At 40.7% G+C, this 14,499-nt stretch overlaps 1 protein-coding gene across 4 annotated transcripts in view; it reads left to right on the top strand.

Moving 5' to 3' along the window:
- The window catches only part of TTC7A (tetratricopeptide repeat domain 7A), a 176,389-nt gene that overhangs the window by 34,309 nt on the left and 127,581 nt on the right, over nucleotides 1–14,499 (top strand). For 3 of the 4 annotated variants that reach the window (XM_071577114.1, XM_071577097.1, XM_071577119.1), the window contains 2 exons: nucleotides 9,524–9,661; nucleotides 10,073–10,156. The exons of the other annotated variant lie outside the window; for it this stretch is intronic. In XM_071577114.1, the coding sequence (XP_071433215.1) occupies nucleotides 9,524–9,661; nucleotides 10,073–10,156 (222 nt within the window). The remainder of the gene's footprint in view (nucleotides 1–9,523; nucleotides 9,662–10,072; nucleotides 10,157–14,499) is intronic. 4 annotated transcript variants of the gene reach the window in all.

The following is a 14,499-nucleotide window of genomic DNA, read 5'->3' as shown; positions in this document are numbered from 1 at the left end:
GCAGGATACAGTGTTGTGCTTTCATGCCTTAGTCTGGAGTCCTCAGCTCTTTCAGTCCTGAGTGATCTTTGACAGTTTCTGATGCTGGTGATACAGGGAATTTTGTCACATGCAGAAACATCCATAATAAACTACAGTGAAATAATTAAATTTCTTCTATTTATAAAAATCCATTTAAGAAGCAGGGAAGAAGCTGGAGGACAAATAGGTAGGGGCATGGAAAACTGCGTGGTAACCCTTGATAATTTTCATGTTCTGAGAAGATGCAGACATAGAAAATGTGTAAGGAATGTTTTCTGAAAATACGTGAGGAATGTGTATTTTGGTTTAAATGCAGTGTGGTCACTTGTTCAAAGGAAGATTTGCAGCATCTATGACCCTCTTAAAAACTTCTAAACGGCTTTCAGACTAGTTGAAGAGATACTGTGGAAACTTCTTTGGTTTTGCCTCCATCAGTTTTTCTTTGTCTAGTTCTTCTGACTCAAGTCCTTCCCCTTTCCTGCAAATTTCTTTTGAACATGGCAATTTAATATTATTTCCTTTTAAAATTTGGGTTAAAACTGAAGAGGCAGAACTACCCCAAAATATTAAGTTGACTTAAAAACCATGTACCTCTGAGTATTATTACTATATGTGTTTTAGTGCTTTCTAGATTAATCCTCTACAGTCAAGGGCTTTTCTTCAGTTAGAAAGGCTTTACATAATTACAAGTGGAGTGATGGCTTGTAGACTATCATATGCACGTCTGTTAAAATCAGAAGGACTTGTGACAGTGTGACTTGTCAGGGGTGATCTAACTGGAGGAGGATCAGGGTCTGGAGCAGCAACAATACTGGCTGCTCCAGCCTTTTCTGGGACTGGACTTGCGGTCAGAAAGGCCTTGTGGGACATTGAACTCTACAATCTTCTTCTGCTGAGGAGAATGAAAGTTCTCCCTGTTTTATCTAGTAGTGTGTAAAATGATGAACTAACTGGTCCTGTACCTAAGTTATGGATGAAGCAATGCAAAAATGCTATTTATAGAAACTGGACTGCTGTGCTGGCTTCTAAGTTAAATAAGTAAGCTTGTGTATGTTTAAGTGCTGTCTCCAATATATGGTAACTTTTTGGAGATAAGTGCAAGACATTTTGATCTGCCGCATACAAAACAAATAATCAAAGATCCTGTAGCAGAGCACTGCAGGATCCATGTAACTGTCTTTCTGATTTGGTGAAATGGAACATCTGAGTCTTCCTCTTGCATTAGCAATAGCTTTGTTGTGAGCTGAATGTTCTAAATAAAATTCAGGACAAGTGTAGAGAAATATAGCTGGGTGTAGAAATACCCTTAGGAACAGAGGGAGCAATGTGATTCTTACGGAATTTTGCAGTCTGTAAATATTTTCCTGTAGTTTTATTATTATGGTATTAAGAAGAGGAAATTTTGTTTAATTTATGGCAAGACATGTTTTCCATAATAGCATTGCTGCAGGCTAGTGAATTTTCTCATTTGCAAGTTTGTTGGTTGTTTGAAATCTTATTTTTTGTTTTTGTGTTTTGTTTGTTGTTCTTTTGTTTTTTCCATATTTAGGGAAAAAAATGGTTGCTGGAGCTCATGGAATGAATTAACAAGAAGCAAATTTCCAGCTGAGGCCTCTCCCTAATAATGTAATGTTAAAAACGGAATAAAACATGCTTTCCTTTCTGGAGAGAATGTCAATGGCAAGTGATAAGGATATGTTTCTGAAGGCCAGTCAGCAACATAGTTGGTGTTCCTGGTTTTTGGCTGCATTAGGCGTTCTCTCAGTATTTACAATTATGAGCCCCTTAAAATGAAACAGAAGTATGCAATTAGGTTGGCTTGCTGGGAGCTCTCCAACTTCTCTGACACTTTGCTCTGTTAGAGCAAAACTCACCAGAAGGGTGCTTTGCCTGTCTGATTTTTAAAGAGACAAAGAGCAGCCATGCTGTTGTAACTCTTTTACAAGACCATAAAGCCAAACAGCTGCTTTGCATGCCTGTTCCTGACTTCTGCTGCCCCAAAATGACTTTGAGGAGGTCAAAATTAAGGGAAGGATGGACAGCAGAATTGTCAGCCTGTGGAGGGCACACAGAACAAAGATATACTGGGGAGGAGCATAAAACATCAGAGACCTCAAAGTTAATGTGTGATAAATGTAATGAAAAGGAGACATGGTAGCTCTCTCAAGTGGTGTACAGTACCTGGAACACCTTTGCTGCTGAAATTCACTCTGTTTTACTGTTTGATTTGCCTTCCTAAGGTGAAGCTGCATCTGCTTCACCGGGATCTGTGTGACTCTCCAGTAGTTGTTAGGGGGGAGTAGAACTGTTCCTGTAAAGGGGAAAGGGAGAAATTGCCTTGAGGTTCTTGTGAGACACCCTATTTCTCAGCAAGTCTTCTCTGGCTCTTAGTGATGCAGGGGTCTGGCATGTGATTTCTTATCCCTTTCCCTTGCATTGCAAGGGAGCCAGTTTGAGTGTTCTAGTGGGATGAAATGAGAATACGTTCTAAAGGGGTAGTTAATGGTTCCTTCAGTATTTCACTCACTCTGCCTCTGAGCCTAAGGATGTAAAAGGTTTTCAGATGATGAAATAACGTGGTAGCTTCTTCCTTAGCTTTGAAGATGTTTCTGTGGGTATATTAACACTTAGAGTGAAAACTCATAGCTTGTTTTGTCCTGGGACTCTGCTGAATTGCCTCCTGTATTCTTTCTGTTAAAAATGGGAAGCTATTTCCATAAACCAAGGCATCTCAGTAAACAATGAAAACTATGAGCTTGGCAAGTGTTCCTCCTCTGTGCCAGCTGTTATTTAGTCACAGTCTTTGGCTGCAGAGTTCTCAGGAAGGAAAAAAATTAGGCAGCCTGAAGATTGCCACAGTTTGAGTGGTCTTTTAGGGTGGTTTGTGACCTCCTTACAACCATATCATTCCTATTTTGTAGCCTAAGTTATGGTATGGATGGGCTGTGTTAGTGAGAGGAGGAAAATGCTCTCCTTCAGACCAAGAAGGCCAGCTGGTGACAGCCTTTAAAAGCTCAGGCTGTGGTAGAATGATGTGTTCTTACCATGTATTAGAAAAAAGTAGACTGGCCTATTTTTAAACTGTTAGTCCTCTTTCTTACTGAATTTAACCCAACTAAAGGAGTGATGCTGTGTTTGTGTGGAGAACTGAGGACATGCTGTGACCTGCTGCAATGTGCTTTCTCTGCATCACACTACCAGTGGTTCTGCCATTGGGGACTCTGGTGCTTTGAAATGCAGAGTGTAGACAGAGAAGTTTGGCATGACTAACCCTTAGCTGCAGTTTTATTTATTTTAATAGCCATTCTCAAGAGTATTCAGAACTGACTGCACTGTCCTTAAACTTAGCCAGAAGTTTCTCAGAGTCAGGAATGGAACACTTTCTATTACTTCTTGTGTTTGCTTTTGAGGTTAAAACAAAACAAGACCAAAAATTCTTTATTTGCTCTTAGAAACTTTCCCTTCTTGATTCTGAGGTCCAATATACAGTCTGAAATCCCTTTATTGAGTGATGGCAATGCTGGCTCCTACAAAAGGGGATTTTGGCTAATGTGATCCACCAAATGTGCCAGGTAACATGGATTATTTTTTTTGGCTCTGTACTCACTTCACTCATACTGGAAATGAAACTCCTTGTATCCAAGACTAATAAATTCTGTGCCTGTGTAACAAAGATTAAAAATGTCATCCCCATCTTATCTCTGATTTGAATCCCTAAAGGCGATTTGACCTTGGAGAGCCTGGGAGCATGGAGCAGATGGTGAGGGGGATACTAGGACTTGTCCTGTTCTTTTTACTGGTGAGAAAAAACTAATGGCTCTGAGCATGCCTTTAACAGAATAAGATTAAACCCATATATTTTTAAGAACAGAAATAATTAAAACCTGTTAGCTTTACATTTCCTAATTTTATAAAAAAATGATGTCCAACAAAAGGGTTAGCAAAGGAGAAGAATCTCTTGTTGCTTTTATGGGTTGGGTTTTTTGTTTGTTTTTTATTTTTACTTTCAAATTATGCCAAGCCCAGTGATGATACAGCAGCTGGATGACCATCATGAGTATTTTCTTGAGGGCTATCAGACTATGGCAGCTGAAAGAGAAAGGGATGGGATTGCCTGCTCTGTTGGTTCCTGCCAAATCACAGTTGTGCACTTACAACAGCGAGTCTGAATGTCTCTTTACCTAGTTGGCAAAGCAGAGCTAAGTGTTTGGGACCTGCAGAGATGGATTGCAGGATGTTTCTGTTGGGAAATACACTACCTCTGTTAATTGCCTCTTGAATAAATAGTTCTAATGTGAATTGGTAGAGACAGAATACAGAGCTCTTTTTCTTCTACTTTGCAGTAGGACGTCTTGTTTCCAAACTTGCACGGAGGGTGTAAATTCTTGGAAGATAGTTCTCTAAATCCAGATTACTGGTAGCAAATATATGACTTTGTTACTCAAAACAGTATCCATACACAAACTTCCTTCCTTTGTGCCTTTCTCTGTTCCTTCTGTGTAGGGTTGTTGGGCTGTTTTGGATGGGTGGGTATGTCTGCCTTGCTTTCAGTGATGTTTCCAGAATTATTTCTGTTACAATACAAGATGTTAAAATATATAAGGATATAAGATATATCTATATGACCATATTTGATAAGCAATAATAATGGACTGTTTTGGTGAGGCATCTGTATTGGGCACCAGTAACTTGTGGTCTGTTGCTTACCAGAAATGAGACAGATGCCCTGTGGTTCACAAGGGGTTAAGTTCCTTCTGGTCTGAAGTGGAACAAGGTGTGGTATCTCTGTGAGAGGAGTTTTATGAGTTCCTGGGGTATGGTATGTCCTCCCTGTTCAACTTCCCATTTTCACAGCAGCGTTGCAGTCAACCCTGCATATTTTCTTTGTATGTTTTACTGAGGGAAACCTTCGAGTGCTGTATAGAGATGAATAACTTGGGTGAAAAGTCCATTCTTCCATTGAACAGGTTCTTGCCATTGTGAAGAATTCCTTCATTTTGTTGGCAGAATGGCCGGAATGGAGACCCAAAGGATATGGGCTAAATATTTTCCAGCTCTTAGCTGTAAAGGCATCAGTTACATTATTTCAAAGGCCTGTTGTCAATCTGACACACATAGCATTTGTTTTTCTCTCTTAATGCTAGTATTGGATCACACCAATTACATTATTACAGTACACTGTGTAAAACATGCTGCTGTTCTGTATAGATGGATTGCAGTGGATCTGGCAATTATGTCTATTATGGAAAGACACAAGTTAAACATTCGAATGCCCATGAATTAGGGGGCAGGCAGCAGGCACTCATTAAAGATTTTAATTGCTTTCTTTTTCTTCTTTGGAAGAAAGCTGGGGGAGCCATGTTTCAAAGTGAGCAATTAAAGGATACTTCATAGCTAATTGCTATGAGAAGGGGCTGCTGCATGGAATATGCTCTATTGTAATTCATATGATTGCTTGACATTTTATTAAGGAGCACATCTTTGTACTGTGGTAAAATTTAATTTTCTGCAGTGTAACTGTGTGTAATAATTGCTGAAGTAATGGCTGTCTGGATTTGCTGTGGCTCTTTTCCTTTCTTTGTGAAATAAACATGCCATAAAGAAGGGTCACTGATGTACAGCAAGTCCTCTGTGGGTAGATGGCTTATCTCTCTTGCAGGTAAGTATGCTGTCTGTGTGGGTAGGAAGGCACAAGCTGTCTGTGGCCCCGCAGGGTTGTTAGTGACATTGCAGATGCCCAGAAAGGCAGATCTCTTCCCTGCTCTCAGAACCAAATAGGCCTTAAAGTCCTATGCTGTGGTATTGCTGCAGTTTGAAGCCACACCTGAAAAGCCCTGCTGAACCCCAGCCAATACTGTGCTCTGTCAGTTGAACACCTGAGCTGGGCTTCTGGCATGATGCAGAGACATGCAATGGCTGAATGCTGGTTAGCTCAGTGGTACCAGCCTGGGCTGGAGCCTTTTGGGGGTGTGTGGCCTGCAGGTGGGATGTGTCATTGGCCTGTGGAAAGAGAGGGCTGAAGCTGCTCACTATTCTATGTCAGGGCTGACTATGAAATGTATCCAGTCTCCCCAAATAAGATTGGTGTCATGTCTGAGCCACCTACATGCACAGCTAATTGTGCCTAATGCATCCCAAAATATGCAAATGTGATGCATCTTTGGGTTGCTCCATTACCTAGGAGTGCCTCAAATAAAGGGGTATTGACTGTATATTTTTGCTCTGTGTAATGCAAGTTACAGCAACTCCCAATGGTGAAACTTGTGTTGGTAGCATTAGTGACCTTCTCCATCCCACAAAACGGTTTTGAACAGAGGTTCTCATGATGGTGTGACTCATCATGTCTCTCCATCCTGCCTGTGTGCTGTGAGGCAAGGCTATTTGACAATGGGAGTAGCTTAAAGGGAATAGTCACTCTGAGGGTGTTGAAAATGTATTTGTAGCTGTGTTTTACTGCTGCTTATAGCGGAGGAGGAGGAAGTAATATGGTAGGACAAATCAAAATTGCTGCTTATGTTAATGATACACTGCTTGAGACCAGTGTTCTACAAATAATCTTTTTTCCATTTGTGTTCAGGAAAATTAGTGGTCTAAAAACAGAAACACAGGTATTGAGAACATGTTGGTGTAAATAGCTGAGAACTTTTGCATTCTCAAATGCAAAATGACGTATCTCTGTGTATTTCACTAGGTAAAATTCCCCATCCAACAGAATTGCTGTATGCTGTGTTTCAGGAACTCTACAAATGCACCAGCAACTATTTCCTACCGACAAACTAACATTTATAAAAACACAAATGTAGGTAAAGACAAAAACCCAAACCTCTAATGGTTATCTGGGTCACATCATTCTTCCTTCTGTGACAGACAGGCCATGGAAACATGCCAGTTTCTCAGAGTGGGTTTCAGGGAATAGTGATTCACACTCTCTTCTCTGTCCTCCTGTATGTAATACTGTAGTGGTAAATGATACCTTGAGCCATGGGATGGTATTTATGTTGTGTTAGAGACATTCCATATTCTTGCTACCATTCAGGCAGTTTCTTAGGAGGTTTGCACCTTTTGGTTTTGGGGTTTGTTATTTTTTTATGTCTCTGTGGTAACATGAGCTCTTCTTAAGTTTTTTCTGGGTTTTTTGGGTTTGGTTTTTTTTTTTTAGAGCACCTGGAATTAGCAATTGTGAATAGATTCAGTATTTTAAAAATTATTGGGATAGAAGTAATGACGACTTTGCCAGTGGCAAGTTTTATGCATGCAAGCATAGAGAAGTGATAGTTTGCGGAGACAATTTAGGGCTTTGAGATTTGAAAGGTTGAACAAAATCAGCAGGTTTGAGACCTTCATGAAAAGAATATTTGTCATGCCTATGCATACATTGTTTTTAGCTGCTCTCTGCTTAGGTGAAGTACACTATGTTCAGTATAACTGCAATTTTAGAATGTTGCATCCTTGTAATGTGTTCTGTATTCCTGCTTTTGCAGGACTGGGCTGCATTCTTACCACTCTCAGTGGCAGAACTTAATGGACAGTCATCAGTTCTGATTAATTTTCTGTCTGTGCTTATGTATCCACTTGAAAATCATAGCTTGATACTATGCGAATACCTATAAAGTCTTCAGGCTATAGCTGGCTCTAATGGGAGGTTGATGGCGAGATTACAGAGCATGGGGATGCTATCACAGTAGCTGTTTTGTACAAACAATTGTCATAACAATGTAACCAGTGCAGAAAAAATGTTAGGGCTATTGTATCTGTGTGGGAGGATTCACTTGGCAATGAGGATCATTTGGTATATGCCTTTACCTCCTTTTTTCCTTTGTAAGTGCAGTCTTGTGTTAAATCCAAACAGAGCTTAAAGATCTTTTTTTTTTTATTCATTTTTATTTTTGCTGGTAAAGGTAGACAAGCTATGCCCCTGTACTCTGGTTACAGGATTATCTGTTCAAAGTTGGTTGCATTCTCTCATGCAACCCATTGCTTTGAACAATTGTTTTTAACCACAAAATATGTCTTTTGCAGTAGCATGAAAAAGAAAAATACTTGAGTGGCTGTAGGAGGAGTTGGTGTAAGTTTATTTGTGCAAACACTAGACAGTCTGATCTGTCAACTTGCCTTTAACTGCAGTCACCCATTTAGCTCTTGGTTGTGATTGTGTTAGTTGTCAGTAATTGTGTTTGCAGTCTCGGCTGGAGGCTGTGATGAAGAGTGCTTGGAACTGGGGCATTACACAGATAAAATCATGATGAAACAGCTGCAGCTCAATCATAATGAAATATGCGTGGGCTTTAAGGGCTGCATATTCTGGAAATTTTTATTGCACTCAATTCCCATGTTTAACCTTTTTAGGAAAAATAAAATCTCAGCGCAATTAGAAAGAAATAGATGTAAGATTATAGTAGTAAGTATTATAAAATAAATCTCATAACCTCTCTGTTTCAGGGAGGGAACATTTTGTTTGTCTTTGCCTGCGGTGAAACTGCTGGCAATTTTCTTAATTTTTCAGATCTTTCAGATGTCTGGTCTCGAGTGTCTGATGGTGCCCTCCTTTCGTCTGAGGAGCTCAGAGCAGTGTGTTGTGCTGTCAGGGGGTGCCAGGGCTCAGTGGTGTTCAGTACTGCCTCTCACCCAGACTGCCCAGCCTCTGAGGTCCTCTGCATTTGGAAATCAGAGGGATGTTTCAGTTTACTCTAGGGTTATAATCTCGCTCTTCATGTTCAGAAAAGCACAAAGGTTAAATCTTTGGGATCTTGAGGTAAATTGGAGTCTGTGGCATGTGGTATTTTGGAACATCCTCACAAATTGCTAAACTAATAACTTTCTGTCAAAAGTAGTGTTTGTTCCTGATGTAGGCCCAGCAATGCACTGATGGATTAACAAAATTAATACATGTATTTTTAAAAAAACAATTTGGTATTCCATTGCCCAAACCTCTAATTGCTTCAAATTGACAACAGGCAAATGTGATTACTAAGACAACCTACTCAAATTAAAAAACAAAAAGTGAGTAGCAGAAACGAACAACAAAAACATGCAATTGTAAAGAAATCAAGTATAGACCTAGAAGACAAATTATCAACCATGGAAGCAGTTACCGCAGTTGCAGGCAATTGAAGTAATGAGGAAGATGGTTTAAGGATGGCCTTGAATTTCTAATTATTGAGGAAATAAGGAAGATGGTTTAAAAATGGCCTCGAATTTCTAATTATTGAGGAAATGGGATCTGGTAGGTCTGTTTCATGATGCTCTAATTCTGTGACACGAATCTAGATGAGGTATTCCTAGCAGTTCCTTTCTGTACATACAACTATCTTCTTGAGTTTGCTTCATGGGGATATAAAGTACCTGTGTGGAAGCAGCTTCCTTATGTTGGGATGAGTTTGAAAAAAAGCCAAAAAAACCTTGGGATTATTTTAGACAAGGTGCTGTGAGCGATGGGTGTAGCTTGTCATGGAGGAGTCAGTTCTCTTTTGGGGTCTGATGCTTCATGTGTGCGTGTGCCCAGGCAAACCGGGACGCCGTGATCAGCCGAGCCCCAGACCAGCAGGATGACCGGGCCGTCAGCCTCCAGGATGCTTCTGCAGTCTACGACCTCCTCAGCATCACACTGGGCAGAAGAGGGCAGTATGTGATGCTGTCTGAGGTACCTCCTCTGGCCTCTGCCCAAACTACCCCTTGAAATGTGCTGGCAAAGCCCCTCTTTGCAGTGGCTTGATGGGGAAAGGGAAGTGAAGCACACTACTTGGCAATTAGTAGGAAAAGCTACAGACCTATGGCAGCACAGGCCTGAAGTGCACACAGAACAGTTTGAGGCATTTTAGCCTAATTTATATGTGAGCACTTGAACAAAGTGGCCACCATTTGAAGTGATGATGTATGCTAGCAAGTCCGATTAACTGAAAAGAGAAAGGTGGTATCTTAAAAAAAACAAAATCACCAGGGTCCTGAGCTACAACAGATTGTCTTCTGACCCAAGCAGCAGTCTTGATGAAAAGTATAAGGATTAAAATGAAGAAAGGAAAATCTGATATTTCTCCCATCATTTCTTTCTCAGTGCTTGGAGAGAGCCATGAAGTTTGCCTTTGATGAATTTCACCTCTGGTACCAACTTGCCCTGTCCATGGTAGCTTGTGGAAAGGTAAGGTTCAAACCAAAGAACTTGGAAAGAGGCATGTTTTCCTCTGGCACAGTGTATCTAGATTACTTGTTTGAATGTGCAGATTAATGTATTTTGTGGGAGTAGGGGACATCAGGCAACTACATTGAAGGACAGTGCTCTCCTTTTAGTCCCTGATGGCAGTTTGTGGTCAGGTGTATGCACTTGGTATTGAGTGCTGTTCCTTCCATGTAGTGTTTATTTCTCATTATCAAGGAGAAAATGGATTTTGTGCTTAGCTGCAGGTTGAAAAGCATAATAAAACCGTCCATTCTCTCTGGGTTCAACATAAACGTGCTTAGTATAAGAAAGAACTGATGTCTAAAACTCATCAACTCTGTGTCTTTGGGCAGTTGACTTAACCTGTGGTTTCTCCTTATGATCGAGGAAATGTTAATGCTTTTTCATAGAGAGCTTGCAAGGTTTAATATTTTTGAAATGCTGACTGAAAAATATACTCTAGAAAAAGAAACTACCTATGAATATCAGAATGGTCATGTGTTTTAGCATAAGTGTTGTTTTAAAATTACTGTAATATTTGTTAAAGTGATCAGTAAACCATTGAGATGGCTGACGTTGGATTGTGAAAGGTAAGCAGTGGCAGCAGGAGCTTTTCTTTGTTAGTGTTCAAAGAGTGGACTTCCTGTAGGAAATACAGATGTTAAAAAATGTAGCCTGTTCATCTGGGAGTCCCCACCTACAATTTTGGGAGGTACGAGCAAATTGATGCTATACACTGCTAGACCACTTCATATGGTGTTATATTCTGTGCCCATGGAGTTTATAGGAATCCATGGAGACCACCAACTAGCAGTCATCTGGCAAATTGCAGATACTATTGGCCTTCTATGGCTGTAAGCTAAGCTGGAAACAGTGGTTTTAGCATGGAAATGGGAGATGAATTTACAGAAGTTGTCATGTTGTGATATATAAGTGACTACAAAGCTTGGAAGATGTTTGAAGGGATCTTTGACTTCTGTGAGCATAAGCAAGGCCTTATCCTGGAAGACTGTCAGTTGTTACGCATTATATTTCAAAAAAACGGCAGAACAACAAGAGAAAGTCTAAGAAAGAGCATCAAATATGGCTAAAGGTATAGTAAGCAGGACTACAGAGAGACTGAAATTAATTTTTTTAAACCTTAAAGGGAAGGAAAAAAGTCCAAGAGAACCAAGTCTTCAAGGGTTCTTAGAAGAAGGGGTTAATTTTGTCTGTGGTGTTTAGGACAAGATGGCTTCCAGTTGCAGCAGCACAAATTCATGTTTCCTATTAAGAGGCAAAAAAGCATGGTGGAACACTGGGAAAAGATTGCCCTGTGGAGGTTGTGTGATGCCTGCGTCACTGGGCATCTGTGGAACACCCTGGGCTAATATTTAGTGAGACCTCTGTGAGGCACCAGGAGTGTGTACTCCGTGGGACCTTTCAAATTCTTGACTCTGTTCTGGGACTTCAAAGTTACCTTATTTTGAATAGAACAGATCTAGCAGACTTATGAGATATCAAAGCTTTGGCAATGCATAATAGATCAGCAGGGAGCTGTTGAGACAGAAAGAGCCTCCGAGATTCCTACAGAAGCTTAGTACAAGCATTTCAAAATCCAATTCAAAGTATGGAAACAATGGGTAGACTCAGTCATATCTACGGAAACCTGAAGCTGCTAATGGAATACTTAAACAATGAGTTTGGGGCCATGGTGCTAATACCTTGCACTGGCCTACGACAGCTACGGGGTTTACAAGTCATGTCCAGCTCTCCTTGGCATTCAGCTGGAGTAAGCGCAGTCCTGCCCTCTGTGTCTTTTACAAATCCTCCAGATACCTGATCTCTTGATACTAAGGACAATGACTACACAGGCTATGATGGAAAGGCGCAATATCTTCCCATAAACACAGGGCTTGTCTGGGAGCTCTACTGGCTTTTTGCAAGTTGTGTGACCTCTTTCTCAACAGCAGGTAATACTGTAGCTCAGTAATCTGCTGGAGAACAAACCTAGATTTTTAACTGTCAATGGTTGGGAGTGAGTGTATCCAGAGAATAATTGTGGTTCAGTCTAAGGTTAGTGTGATGACAAGGAATGCAGCCTGATCTTGAGCTTCTAACAGCTTGCATGGCAACTCTGTCCTTGTCCTTATATATTTGCATACCTCTTCTCCTTCCCTAGAAGTTACTGAATATTTGGTACTTAAATACTTGTATTGCTCGGGTTTTTGGGGTTTTTTTTTGAATCTATATAACTGCCCTACCTTTCCAGATTTTCAAGTACGTCATGTCTTTTTGCCTGTACTTTAAATATTTACAAGGTAAAATGTCCCGATCTTGCCTATTGATGTAAAAGCTCTAAATGTTCTGAGCCCTATATAGGTCAGAGGGAATTCCCTTACCCAACAATCCCATCTGTGCAGTATTTCACTTCTAATCCCAGAGTATTCCCTGAGGATTCCTGTCGTATACTCTGCAATGCATTATCCTGCTAATGGGAAATGTGGCATACACTTTTATATTTCTTCGCAGCTTGATAGCAGGACAGAGTTCATTTAAAAGTAAATGCTCCGGTGTAGCAGCAAGAACTGATGAGAAAACAGTGTGGTCTGTCTAGACTGCAGAATGCAGGGTACACTTGAGCTTTTATATGTAAAGATCTGTTTTCACCTGTCTCAGTCACAGCCAATTTCTGATCTCATTTCTTGTTAATGAAATCTCACATCCTGCAGCATTACTTGTTCTGCAGTACAGCAAATTGTGCTCACAAATCCTGGGCACAACAGGAACAGTTATATCAAGTTGTAAATGCTAGAAACTTTGGTTTATCATTTTTGGTTTTTTCTAAACATGTTTTTAGGATTTTCAAACTTTGACCTTCTTAAAAATCCTGTAAAATCCTATTTTGACCTCTATTCTACACTGAATTTGACTGGTGTTACTTTTATTTTGTATATACATCTTCAGATTAAGTCAGTCAAGTAGAATTTCAAAGTAATTTCTTCCTCTACCAGCCAAATAATTGCCAAGTGATGATTGTCATTTTTCACAAGTGATCAGTCTGAATGTCAAGGCAGCCATCTAGGCTCATTACTGCATGTAGGCTTGAGTTTACACATTATTCTGAAGAGCATGTGTCTTAACGAAAATAGGCACATCACTTCAGTAAATTCCCATAGACCTTGGGGCTTCATAAAACAGTGAATGAAAAAACTCAGAGAAGCATAACCTTCCTGTCTATCTTTTATTCACTTAAGTGGTGGAAATAATGGAATAACAGTCATTTCACTTCCTTGTGTTTCTCAGCAACTTGGATAATGAGAAAGCTGGTGTGGTCTGGTTGTTTTTTAACCTGTTCTTAGGAATGCCTGTTGTACTGAGCCGTATATTCTCTGAACAAGAGAGGCACATGTATTTAAATTACTAAAATCCACCATTACATTTGAAAGACTTTTGTAGGCAGTCATAAATGAAAGGCTGGAAAAGCCTAGGCAATGGCAAGGACGTGGTCAGAGTTGTCCTGTGTCGCCAAGTGCACTTCTGGATAGGCATAAGCGGTTTAAATGAGTCTAGTAGAGCACCCTTGTTCTTGTGGTGCTGTAAAACTAAATGCTGAATTCTTCACAGATGCTTTAAGTTGCCTCTGCTGGTAATAACCTTGACAGTGTGGTAATACAACAGCGAGAGGCTGAGTGGGCATAGCACCTGCCTGGCTTTGCTGCCATGCGTGGACAGGCTGGAGTCTGAGTGGCGAGTGGTATGATAGCCGGATGCCATCTGGCAGAGTCCTCAGGCAATGAGATGAGACACTATCCTGCTGCCAGAGTAAAATGAGTGCAGACAGTTGCATCTGTTTGTCTCAAGATTTTGAAAAAGTGACCAGTATTCAGCAGCATGGGGAAAGGAAGGACCAAACTCTCATTTACAGTGTAGAGAAGACTCTGTAGTTTTCACAGCAGTCGAGAGAGAGAGCTGCTTGGGGCAGACCTGTTCTCTACTGCTGCTTTCCAGCTAAGCAGTTTCCACTGGAGGTCGTGGAGATTACCAGCACACAGCTCTCCTGCAGACTAGGGTAGCTCTACCGACATTTCTGAAGTTGGAGACAAAATTGTCATGGTGTCTAGATGATGTATTACAAGCACGAGGGATGTGAAATAGGGTCCTTGTGCACTCGCAAGCATTTCCTTGGCCTCGGACCAGTTGGATCAGTTACATGCTGCTTGTTCAGATTTCTGTCCCTTCCACACCTAATACCCTCACACGGGACCTAGCCTTGGTGTACCAAAGTGTCACTGGAGCTCTCTGGGAGCAGAGACTCAGAAGTACACTGTGAGTGGGCTCTAGGT

Source organism: Pithys albifrons, chromosome 2, assembly GCF_047495875.1.
Source record: "Pithys albifrons albifrons isolate INPA30051 chromosome 2, PitAlb_v1, whole genome shotgun sequence".
NCBI lineage: Eukaryota > Metazoa > Chordata > Aves > Passeriformes > Thamnophilidae > Pithys > Pithys albifrons.
The sequence above is the reverse complement of the archived record's forward strand: the minus strand, read 5'-3'. Positions and strand labels throughout refer to the sequence as shown.